The following is a 13,828-nucleotide window of genomic DNA, read 5'->3' on the forward strand; positions in this document are numbered from 1 at the left end:
GGCTCGGGTACCAATTAATCCCTCGGGATTCTGCAGATGATATAACACGAAAAACATGCGTTATCCCAAAATTATTGTATTGTACTTGTTGCTGTAAGAAGTTTATTGCATTGTATTGAAGATTTCTTGGAGTCAGTACATGTTGCAGTGTGTCTACTCTCCCGTTAGGGCTATAAAAGTCATACAACCAATACTTAATTCCAAGTAATAATTTTAGTATTGTGTCCTTTAAATCAAAGCGCTACATGTAATGCAATCACTGATACCCCAGTAATGATTACAATACTACATATCAATATGCCTTTCGTAATGAGAAAAAAAACCCAGAGCAATATTCAGTTTCTTGTTTATTTGTCAAAAGCATAATCATCATTAACAATATGTACATAAAAGTTTGTAACATCGAAAATATAAATATAACAAGTAAGGATTCAGAACAGATAATGCATAACAGGTTCAGCCCTCAATAGCACGAGAAACCCGTGGTAAATTAAAGACAGAAAGTAAAGCAAGAAATATTACAGGAAAGAGAGAAAGCCTCCATAGGACAGGTTTATTAAGTCTTGAAAAACATTCGCTGGATATTCGTCATTAACTGCCAAAGAGAGGCAATTTTTTTTATAAATGACATTCAACAGCAAATTTTCTTTCAATATTAGATCTTTACAAGCACTACCGACACAGTCAGTCGTAATTTTGTTCATCTCCCTTCCCATGTCCATTTATCCAATCAAAATCGCAGTCTCATTCCGGTGCCAGTAATTACACTTTGACGAGGTATGTCGCCTGCTGACCATGACTTTGATTTTACACGGAAGTGACGTAATTCGTCTTTGTGTTCCTTGTGTAGCATTGGTTTGTACGTCTGCGGAAAACATTGTTCCTGAAATCAAGGAGACAATAAATAAATTAAGACGAAGAAAAAAGCAGAAAAATTGAATCATTACCAACTTTTAGTAACATCGATCTATCGGAAAATCGATAAATTTCCCTATATAAACAAAGAAGGAAAAATTTACTTAAACTTAAATAGAAAAAGTTCTATTTGGAAATCAAAAATTCGATACCCCACAAATTAAAGTTTAATTTATTCCGGATAACCCTGGGGCTTCGCAGGGGCTTTGTCGATACAAATTGCTTATGGATTATAATGCAAAAAAATGAGATTGTAATTAGACCAATTCAATGAATTTTTTGTTGTATTCAGAAACAAATAAGTACACAGGAAATACTTATATCTTTAATAAAAATCGACAAATGGCTGCTTTAATTTAAAAATACAGAATAAAATATTAAAGGAGGTTAAAGAAACTAGAACTGTCACAGGAGTGACTCATACCCCCACAATACGGTCTTGTCACAGAAGAATGGCAACCATAAGGAATCTTAAAAATACTTTGGAGTACTTCATCCTGGGCTTCCACATATAAGTAATACTAGTATAATACTAGTATAGTAATACTAGTAAATATTTTAAATCTCTAATATTAGAGATACACTAAAAATGAATACAAAAAAGTGTCTTACCGACCCATGTTACCACGGAAAAATGTTTTTACTTTTTACATAGGACTTATAATACAAAAGTTAGAAAAATACCTAAAATATTGAAAATCTAAAAATAGGATTTCTAAAAAATAGACTAATTCCTGGAATTTAAGGGAAGAAACTCAGTACAAAGGTTAAAAAAAGGTTACTTCCCTTTGGCTCTAAGCCAATCAGAATGAGATATAGTGAAAATACATCAAAATTAACCTTAAATTCTAGGTAAAAGGGGACACAATTCAAGAAAAATAGTGTCAGAGTTATGCACCTTGTGTCACATGATGTGGGTGATGAGGTGGAACATCTATTTTAAGTCTGAATCAAATCCATTCAGTAGTAATTGAGATATAGTGAAAATACATCAAAATTAACCTTAAATTCTAAGTAAAAAGGGGCATAATTCATGAAAATTGGTGTCAGAGTTATGCACCTTGTGTCACATGATGTGGGTGATGAGGTGGAACATCTATTTTAAGTTTGAATCAAATCCATTTTGTAATAATTGAGATATAGTGAAAATACATCAAAATCAACCTTAAATTTAAAGTAAAAGGGACATAATTCATAAAAAATTTATGTCAGAGTTAAGCACCTTATGTCACATCATCTGGTGATGAGTGGAACAACTATTTTAAGTTTGAATCAAATCCATTTAGTAATAACTGAGATATAGTGAAAATACAACAAAATTGACCTTAAATTCTAAGTAAAAGGGGACATAATTCATGAAAACTTGGTGTCAGAGTTATGCACCTTGTGTCACATGATGTGGGCACATGATGTGGGTGATGAGGAGGAACATCTATTTTAAGTTTGAATCAAATCCATTCAGTAGTAACTGAGATAAAGTGAAAATACATCAAAATCAACCTTAAATTCTAAGTAAAAAGGGCATAATTCATAAAAAAATGGTGTCAGAGTTATGCACCTTATGTCACATGTGGGTGATGAGGTGGAACATCTATTTTAAGTTTGAATCAAATCCATTTAGTAATAACTGAGATATAGTGAAAATACAACAAAATTAACCTTAAATTCTAAGTAAAAGGGGACATAATTCATGAAAACTTGGTGTCAAGAGTTATGCACCTTGTGTCACATGATGTGGGTGATAAGGTGGAACATGTATTTTAAGTTTGAATCAAATCCATTTGGTAATAACTGAGATAATAGATTTCGGGACGCGACGGGACGGGACGCGACAAAACTGACTCCTATATACCCCCCTCAAACATGTTTGGTGGGGGTATAACAACAACAACAACAACAGAATTATCAGTTCATCAAGGCTATTTTTTAAATTGAAGTTTGTTCATATTATGAACATTAGAATATAAAGTTTTGTTTCTAAACTATTTAAAAATGCCAGATAAAGAAATAAGATGACCGCGCTGGAACTCGAACCTGGACCGCCGCGGCTAAAATAGTTTTCCGCTGTCGTTACCAATAACGCTCTGGTTGGCTTAATGTTCAATGAGCTTGAATATGCAAAACGCTTTTTAATTTTAATCGTTAAAAGTAGTTAAAACAAGTAATTCTCGTCTGTTTCCGTAACGTTTAAGATTCTCAGTAATTAAGTTTCAAAGGATTCTTAAGAAATATAGCATTAATTTCCAGAAGTTTAAAAAAAAAAATATAATTATCATTTTTTTATTTTTTTTTTATTTTATTTATTTATTTATTTTTTTTTTTGGTGTCGAACGATCTGGAGGCCGGTGCCTTTAATGCCTGTTTTTGGTACATTTTTAATCATTCGTTTGAAAATTAACTTATGTAATTTAGTCCCGAGATTGCACACAATTACATTAAACATAAAATAATTTAATTGTGTCAAATGTTTAATAACCCTTTAAATTTCATTGTGTATTACAATATTGCCTAGGGGTAAGCAATATCCGGTCAGTGTTGTTTCAAGCTAGGTCATAAAAAATATGTTACCCAACAGGTATTTTTATGGTTTTATGGTTTTAGTGTGTTGTAATATGTATCACTTTCTTCTGTCTATATATCTTCTTTTTACTTTCTTTCGGGGATTGAGATTTTTTGTATTTTTTACAATTATTTTATTAATCTTATGACAACAGAAAGAATCAGTACAAACTATTACCCACCTTTAGAGTTAAAAGTAATAAATTATCGTTATTGACTTGTCAATCTACGAATTTAGATTGTACCATTAAATGTCATAAGAGTTTTTCCGTAAATATGTACAATGCACTGAGTGAAGATCCTTGCCCAAACTTCACGAAAAGAACTTAAGTAATTACTTATTTAAGTCTATTATTTTAAAACTGTACTAAGTAAGAAAGAGAAACTTAAAACCTTGATAAATGTCATCGTTCAGATGTAGAAGACAGTAGTACTGTATAAAAGATAGTGATTTAGTATAATACAAAGTATATGTAATTCCTGTGATTAATGTTTATTTACAGACAGTTATTTGTTGTGAGTACATAGATATATGTTTAGCATTATGTTTCATGTATTAACAAGAAAGTATTTTTTTTGTGTTTGAATAAAGAACTATAAAATACATTTATTTTTATGGCTCTTTGGTTTGATGTATAATATGTAACGTATATAGATAACGTATTCATATTCTTAGATATTACTTTTATTTGACAATTGATAAAGTATTATGTACATTTTCGACTTGTTCCGCATTTTACTTTAATATCAATTAAAACTTTTTTCTGTAAATGCAGCTGTTAATTATCGATCGCCGGTTTTACTACAACAACAACAACAACAACAACAACAACATTTTATTAGCAAACATCGACAAGAACTTGCCTTTGGCTAATGAACAGAAAAAAGAAAATACTGATACAATAGATATGTAATCATACAACAACAACAACAATTAGCACGGAAATCCACGAAAGCGTCCGATAGCAGTGATATCGGATTATTGGTTTTATTGACTTTTATGATAGGTAAAGCTGTCCCGCTTTATCGGTTTAGCGATGTTACTAAAAGTTGGAAATGAGTCTCTTTAAAAAAAAAAACTGCACTTTCTTTGAAGATAAGTTTCACGTCAAAATTTTGTTATTTTCATGAAATAAGATGAAGACATAAAATATATTTCTAATGATATCTAATATAGAACTGTACTTACTTTGCACGTGTAGAAGAACGCTTTTTATCCTACCTTCATGCAAAGTAAAGGCAAAAATCAAGGGGTCAGATAAATTTTGCTTTATCTGGTCAGTGACTAAATAAAGCTTGGCGGACTACTTTTTGGATTTTTTTTTTAAAACGACGCCATCTTGTTTTTGAGAATAACTGCTAAAAGACATATTTATGCAATTATTTTCATAAACGCGCTTTTATTAGGTATGTGAGACCATCACAAATGTATAGTGTATGCATACCGTACTTGCAATTACTACAAAAAGTTTTTATAACGGAAACGCTCGGAGAAACAGAAAGTGACTCATGTATAGCGTTTGTTCAGAATTTTAGCTTTCTACTCGTCAATCTAGGAATATATTGCATCTGTAATGGAGTGTTATTGAATAAAATCATCGAGGAAACGGTTTGCCTATTCGTTTTGTCAAGCGGCGATATGGCGTGTATATAAGTCTCGTCAATCGTTTGCTTGGTGAGGATGGGCAATCCGACATTCAACTGATCTTCGGACAAAACTTCACTTGGCAGCAAATTAAAATTATTCTTTAATGTTCAGCAGAACAGAGAAGTCAGACACAAAGCAGAACAAGGTTAGCCTTTGTTTTTTTCGGCTCTAATTTTATAATATTTTTATTTTAAAGACCTGTTTATGTAATGGTGGGGCGTATTAATTTCTGTGCAAGACAGACTCAGATCTAGTTGGTGGTAAATTTTGAATTTTAATTAAAGAATGATTTTAGATCAGAAGGTAGGATAAATAGAACATTAGGTTACTGTCTTATAAATTTAAATTTATTAAGTTCGTCTACGAAAAAATAAAAGTCTCGGCAGAGCCTCGACTTTTATATTTTCTCCGACTCACTTAATAAATTTAAATTTATAAGACAGTAACCTAATATTCTCTATGTATCCTCCTTCTAGGAGATAGATCTCGGGGAAATTGAGGCGGGGGTAATTATCTTTGTTAATTTCACGATCCAAAGATCTTAGGAAGCGATACCTACAAATTTAGAATTCATTAAGAGATGAAAACAAGTAAAACATAAAAACTTGTATATTTACTGAAGCTTCAACATAATAATTCATAATTCCACAGCTGTTTATTAAAGAAAATTAATTTGTTTAACTAAGTCCATAGCTTTACTAGTATACAATGTAGTTTTAACAAAAGAAATAGTAATTTAAAGTTGAAGAGAATTAAATTAGCCAGTTAAAGTTCAATGATAATCTATTTAACCATTTACAATGTTTTTAGAAAGAGTCTTATCTTTTCAAAGAAAAAGAAATAACCCTTACATTTTCGGCCCCCTTTCAGTCGAGAATTCACAATGGAAGATAAGCACGTGATTTGTCGTTGATGATGTAACAGTTTCTTGAAGAAATTTCTGGACTGCATCCTTGGTGTAAAGGTTGATGGCTCCCTGTTATAAAAATTAAAAAGTATATTATTAATAAAAGAAAACAAGAAGCAAATTATATTAAAGAAAATCGTGCTATTTTTATAATAAGACGCATTCTAGGACACAAAGACAGAGTAAGTAGGTATATACTTACATATATTTTTTTTCTTATTCATTTGTTATTTAGTCTATTATGTACACAAAAAAAAGACTGGTAAACAAGTCAGAATTACCTTAGTATGTCCGCCTTCAAATTCGTATGGATATCTGCAATCTATTATGGTCGCTCTGTCTAAACGGTTGTTATAAACCCCGTTCAAGACATCAGACGTGGTTTCCGGTGAGATGGTGCTTAGATCGCTGTGCTTTCCTGAAATCGTTGGTAGAATATTGACACGTGATCCGTCTGCGACGAGGTCAGATCCCGTAGACAGTTTTTCAACAGCTTGAATGATGCTGGACAGTGGACTTAAAGTTGCCGCTACTGAGTTTGAGTTTGATTTCAGTTTAGTGGTGAAGTGCTGGAATCGTCTCTTCTTCATCGTAGGTATCAAGTCGAGAGGTTCCGTACGTCGCTTCAATGATTTCTTTACATCATTTCCGACTTTATTCGCCTCGTTTTGAAAAATATTAAGATCATATGATTTCAAGGGTGCCGTGTGGCTAGTTTCACATGTTGCAGGCTGTCCAAAATTCAACCTCATTCTGAAACACAAGAAAGTATAAATACAGATGTAGATCTATATGGATAAGTTTGTATAAAAAAAGAGCACTATTAAATTAGGTATCCATAGTATTTATAATTGCTGAATAATTCTTTAAGGTCAATATTCCAGATATATAAATCCAAAGAAGTTTTATTTTTATAGCTCTTTGATAAATCTAAGCTGAATCCACAATGTTCCTAAAGGCCTATCTAGTGCATGGCTGTTTTACTGATAAAGAAACAAGTATTAAAAAGATAAATTCTATTTAAATTTAATTTAGAATTAAACATTACAATGAGATGATGATGGTCTTCTTACCTAGATTTTCTTGTCACTGGCAAGTCAGTAAAATCCGAAGGCAAAGGAGGCATTTTAATGATATTTTTTATCGAAGTAAGATATTGAAACAGAGATGAAAATAGAATGGCGTGAAGCTGCAGAATTTCATTATTTATACCAATACAGAAATCAAACTTCAAACAGTTTTGAAAACAGCTCAGGAAGTCAATGAAATATGACGAGATTGTTTGATAGATGATGATAACAATGAGCTAATAAAGTCTCCGCAGCCATCCCCTTGACCCGCGTTAAAAACATCAGAGCGGCATAATTAACTCGTCATCAAATCATTATTAGTATCTATTGTTATGATCGATGATTACAGATCAATATTGTTTGTTTGTATCACGGATCGATAGTTCAGACAATTAAACAAATAATCGGCATTTTTATGAAAAGAATCTGATCTTTCGTTCAGTAAGATAGCTAAAATATTTATATGATGTAATTGAGAAAAGAGATGCATAAAAATTATCAGTTCTACACTGAATCATTGTTGGGAAATTAGGGTTTTTATTGCAAATATGCCTCATTTATTATTGCGTTGTCTCGCCTTTCTCACATTATTTAGAAATAGTATGTAACTTTTAGTGGTTACTTTATCTGGAATAATTGTGGAAAATTTCAATCAATCTATATATTAAGCCCATTACTTTTAAGCGCAAAAATATGGTCTTTTAGTGCAGGTGACATTCATTCGCGTTTCAAAATACAATATAAAACTTTAATTAAAAAATGTTCTGGGTTATAATGCAGGATGGTGTCTGCATACAGGTGGTCTTTTCAATTTATTTTATGTATTTTAGTGCAACAGATAGTGTTATCATTTGAGGAGTTTTAGGAGTAATTATGAATGTTGTAGGCTTCCATGGATATGGAAAGCCATAGCTGTCTTCTGATGTTGATATAGCACTTTATGCTGCACATATATCAGTATATAAAGTGCCTCTACATGTATGTGCAGTGCCTATACATGTATATGATGCGCTTAACACTGTATATGGGGTGCTTTCATCAGTACGTACGGTGTTTTTAACTTTATATGCGGTCCTTTCAGATGTATATGCAATGCTTTCATCTGATTGTGCAGTATATTTAACTTTGTACGCGATCGTTTCAACTGTTTATGTGGTGCTTTCAACTTTATATGTGTCGCCTTTATCTGTATATGCTGTGCATTAAACTATGTACATTGTACTTTAAACTATATGCGGATTTAACTGTATACGGGGTGCACTTATCTGTATATACAATGATTTTCACTTTATAATTATTATGTTGTGCTTTTGACTTTATATGCGATGCTTTAAACTATATATGTTGTGCTTTTAACTTTCTATGATATGCTTTCTACTGTATACGTGGTACTTGCAACTGTATATGGATTGGTTTTACATTTTCATGCGGTGGTTTCAGCTGCACATGCAGTGATTTCAGCTTTTATATTTTGTGCTTTCTAATGTGTATGCGGTGCTTTTAACGGTATACGCGGTTGTTTCACCTTTCGTTGGTCCTCTTTTTATCATGTGTAGTGGTTCGATTTTCATATTGAATTTCGATACTTTCACCTCTATTTGCAGTGATTTCAAGTGTATATGCGGTGCAAACTTCTTTATGGTTAAACAACATTATGAGATCCAGTTCATTACCAAACTCTTTGCAAGAACTATGAAGCATTCTTTACCTATTGAGAAAGGGAGACATTATAACATTGAACGTTGTAAAAGAAAATGTACACGTTGTGACAAAAAATTAATAGGAGAGAATTTCACTATCTATTTTTATGTGACTATTTTAGTGTCAGTAGAAAAAAGTTCATTCTAAAATAGTATTTTAACCATCCTAGTTCATTCAAACTAGATGCTCTTATGAATTGCAAAATTAAGGCAAAACTTATCAAGTTATTATTTTGTAAGATCATTTTGTCTCAGTTTAAATAATTTCATTCTCCATAAAATACACTGATCGATCTCATAGTTGGATGCACATGTGTAACTTCTAGAAACAGTAACATAATATATAGTTCTATTTTTAGATATACAGTATGCTGCATTGTTGATTTGTACACCTAGCATTGTCTTTATACTGGTTCAATATGTGTATCAGTGTTGTCATCACATGCATATTATATGCCCTGATGTGAAAAATAAACATGAAACTTAAAAAACAAAGAGCATCGCCGAAAACATCTGACATAGGATTTCATATAAGGGTGCTTTTCTTAACGTTACACCGATACATATCAGAAATGGACATTATTTGTATCTTGGAGAAAAATGTTTTAGAACAATATTCTTCAAAATTATTTTCTTTTTTATTTGTTAAATGAAATATGAAGAAATAATTCAATAATTTCCAATAATAAACATATGACAGGCCCTTTTCGATCATGTTAGGCCCTTTCCAACCAGCGCGGTTTATGCACTGACTCGTATTTTTGTCCACAATTCATTTAAAAAAAAAATCGAAAATTGATATTTTTTTCACAATTTACTTTCTTTTAAATTAATGCCAAAATGACATATGAAAAAATAATTCCTTAATTTCTAATAATAAACATATGGCAGGCCCTTTCCGATCAAGTTGTAAATACTCACTTAAATCTTCGACAATACTCAATATGAGGGATGAAGTTACCAGGAAGAAGTTAGGCCCTTTCCGATCAAATACCACGGAAAGGGCCCTTTCCGGTATCTAGTCATACCCCGTGAACCGATGTAGAAGAGGCAGAATGCCCTCGAATAATATCCAATGTCGGATGTTTTCGGCAATATTCGTTAACTTTCGTAATATTCGGATCTCCTAATGTAGTTTGCACATAATGTTATTTGCACCGCGTATAAAGTTGAACGCACTGGATATAGATATAAAGGTACAGCATATACAATTAAACGAACCGTATATACAGTTGAAAGCACTACATATACAATACAATGCGCCACATACAAATTTAAAATCACCGCATGTAAAGTTAAATGAAAAGCAGGTACCTCATATACAGATGAAAGTTGAAAACACCACACATAAAGTAATTCCGATACAAAGTTATAAGCACAGCATATGCAGTTGAAAGCACCACATATACGATTGAATGCACCACATAGACAGTAAAAAGAACTTTACTCACGCTAAAGCTGTGAGTAAATTAATTATTCTCTTATCTCAGTTAACTAATAACATAAAACCAAAACATGAATAGGTTTAAGGTATATATTTGGCAGCAAATATCGAGCAAACAAAGAGAGTAATAAAATTTATATTTAAAATATACTTATACGGATACAATTACCATAACCATTCCATGTTGTCTCCTTTAAGTATCAACTTTCGTCTAGATGATAATTTTGTTCCCATATAGACTTCAATCGACAGAAAATGAAGACTTCCAGCACAAACGCTGTATCTTTACTGTTTATGAAATTAGTTTCGTCTGAAATAGACTGTGAAACACCATTGAAACAAAATGATCGACTAAGCATTTTAATACATTGACAATGAAATGATGCCGTATACAAGTTCAAAAAATCAATTGTCAAAACTTGATCAAAGAATCATTTTAAATGCTTTTAATTTTATCTGTAACAGATAAAGAATCATTCTCTTTGCAGAATATGAATAATTACATGATTTAAAAAGGCACCTCTTTAATATTGTACACTAAATTGTACTGTTGGTTAAATATTTTTCAATGCATATGATGAAAATTGTTATGTATACTGAAAAACGTAAAAAGTGAATATTTAAGCATACCACTAATTGCTGGGCACAAAGCAGCTGCGACCATCCACCACTTGCAGAGCACAATTTGGTGACATTCCGTCACCACGTGGCATTCCGCCACTTGCAGAGCACATAAAAAATAAGTAGCATTCCGCCACTTGCAGAGCACAAATTGGTGACATTCCATCACCACGTGGCATTCCGCCACTGCAGAGCACATAAAAAATGAGTAGCATTCCGCCACTTGCAGGGCACAAAAAATGGTGACAATCCATCACCACGTGGCATACTGCCACTCGCAGAGCACATAAATTAAAGGTAGCATTCAGACACATACAGAACACAAAGTGGTAACATTCGCCGCCATGTGGCATTCCGCCATTAGCACAGCACTAAAAAGAAAAATAAATAGGTGACATTCCGCCAGAGCACATACAAAGTGTTTTTCCGTTACTTGCAGAGCATAAGTAATGACAACATTTAGTCGTCATGTAACAACTGCCTCTTGCAAACACGCACAAAAAAACTATGAAACTGAATCTATTACGTCGAATCAAATGAATCATGAAACAAGAAATAGCTTTTAGTTCTTTATATTCTAATAGAAATAATGAAAATATTAATTATTTGAAAATATCATTGATCTACAGATCAGCTCACGCGGAAAACCCACTTTCCGTTTTTCCTCGAAGGAAAAATCTTGTATAGCGAGGAATTCCTCCGAGTACTGCCTAATTCTGACTCGGAGGACCGACTGTTATAGTTTTATTACTTTAGCGGAATTTCGTCGAGTAACTCCGAGAAATTACTTGACGGAACTCCGAGTCCAAATTATACAGGTAACACTATAATGATTTCCGGTATTTTATGGCCACTCCGCGCGACTCCTAGTCTGTAATAAACAATAAATCGGTCATTTCGAGTGCCGCGAGATGATTTGACGAAACTTCGAGGCAGTATTTCCTTACTTGGACGGATTTTTTTTATATATTTAGCTTGTTCTTTTAATTGTATGAAATTGGTGTGAATTTTGATATTGAAATAGTTTCTGACCATGCAAATTAGATTAAGAAGTATATTTATGTATAATAAACTAAATTATAAATCATACGAAATTAAACAAACTTTCATATCACCGCCGTTAAAGGAAAGTGATTTGTTAAATTTTGATATTTAAATAATTTCTGACTTTGCGAAATAAATTTAGGAAAAAAGTCGTGTAATAATTTATGCACTAAATTAAGAATAATTTATAACTAGATAAACTTTGAAATAACACCCGCTAAAAGTAAATTGTTTAGTATAGTATTGAAATACATGCGAATTAGATTTAGAAGTAAATGTATGTAGAACGGACTAATTATTAATCATATATAATTAAACAAACTTCCAAATGACCGCCGTTAAAGGAAACTGTTTTGTTAAATTTTGATGTAGGAATAATTTCTGATTTTGCGAATTTAATTTAGAAATAAAGTCATGAAAAATGCACTAAATTACTTAATTATGAATATTTTATAACTAGAAAAACTTTAAAAATACACCAGTTAGAAAAGTAAATTGTAAAGTATTATGAATTATATAAAACTAAACAAACTTTCAAATAACTGCCGTTAAAGAATAGTGATTTGTTAAATATTATGTTGAAATAGTTTCTGACAGTGCAAATTAAATTTAGAAATAAACTGATGTAAAATGGACAAAATTAGAAACTATATAAAACTAGATAAACGTTAAGATAATGGCCGTTGAAGAAAAATGACTTTTATAAATTAATAAAAAATATAGGAGAAATGATTCATTTTAATCATTTTGAAGGAATTATAAATAGGATAAGAAATACTACTGTCGTATCCACTCAAAAAGTGATAAAATATCATAAGTTAACAGAAAAATTTGGTTTATTTTAAAGTAAGATAAAAATACTACAGTATTATTTTTATTTACAAATACTGTGTTATTTCGCGTATCACTATGTAAAATATAATCACCCTGCTCCGAGTAATCTGAAATCTGTCCTCGAAGTTACTCGAAGGCCCATTTAAATTTGTATAGGTAATTATTTATTCGTCTCTGAGTCACTCGAAGGAATTCCGTCAGGTGACTCGGAAACAAAAGAAAGCAATATAAGTGTGTATTCCGCTAATTGGATTTTATCTCGAGTCACTTCGAGGATTTCCTTCGAGTGACTTCGCATAAATCCTCGGAGTCAGATAGCGAAATTCCTTGACGGAAAATGGCTAACTCGAAGAAACTTCGAGTCGGAGCCTTGGTACTCGTTTTGGCCATCCTCCGAGGATCGAGTAGAATGGGTTTTCCGCGTGAGCTGATCTGTATTTTAAAAACACATTCTCTCTAATACAAATACAATGTTAATTCTACATAGCAATCACTTATCACACACAAGATAAGTACATGTTTATAAGTCTAAGTTCAAAGAGACTGAGAGACGGTCTTTAAGAGTGTCTTTTACATATCCATCCCTAGATGAAACAGATTTCCATCTCTCATGTCTCTGCCACAATCTCTCTGAGGTATTGTTGTTAGCTGAAACACTAGCAGCACTAGAACGAAAGCTATGTAAACTATACCGAGAAGGATCAAGACCTAACTTTGCAATCCTGTCTTTAAACAAGTCACGTACAGAGGAGTAAGAAAGTGGATTGGTAGATTTTTTACGCAAAATTACGGAATCCTGTTCGTGCCACTTAAATTGTCGCCTCGCCAACACGCGACAACGTGATAATTATCGCGTTGTCGCCTTGTCCGAAAACATACTTACATGCGAGATTTAACAATCCTCGCGAGGTTAAGAGGGCGACAATTATCGTCTTAATTGTCGCTTGTCTTTCTTAATTCTCGCATCGTGAAATTGAAATCCAATAGACATAGTTGCGAGAATTAGTAAAATCTCGCATTGTCGCATTGTCGCTTTGTCGCCCGGTGATAGGGATTATTTCTTACTACACCACCGTTGGTGAAATT

The 13,828-nt window shown here is 32.4% G+C and overlaps 1 protein-coding gene across 1 annotated transcript; it reads right to left on the reverse strand.

Moving 5' to 3' along the window:
* Positions 1-351: 351 nt before the first annotated feature.
* Positions 352-6,927, reverse strand: LOC128551688 (M-phase inducer phosphatase 1-like). The gene is made up of 5 exons (XM_053532596.1): positions 6,311-6,927; positions 5,974-6,098; positions 5,570-5,677; positions 4,664-4,688; positions 352-883 (listed from the first exon to the last, which is right to left on the reverse strand). The coding sequence occupies exons 1-5, from the start codon at positions 6,779-6,781 to the stop codon at positions 731-733; spliced, it is 882 nt and encodes a 293-aa protein (XP_053388571.1). The 5' UTR covers positions 6,782-6,927; the 3' UTR covers positions 352-730.
* Positions 6,928-13,828: the final 6,901 nt, after the last annotated feature.

This window comes from Mercenaria mercenaria, unplaced genomic scaffold (assembly GCF_021730395.1).
Source record: "Mercenaria mercenaria strain notata unplaced genomic scaffold, MADL_Memer_1 contig_1556, whole genome shotgun sequence".
In the NCBI taxonomy this organism is placed as follows: Eukaryota; Metazoa; Mollusca; class Bivalvia; order Venerida; family Veneridae; genus Mercenaria; species Mercenaria mercenaria.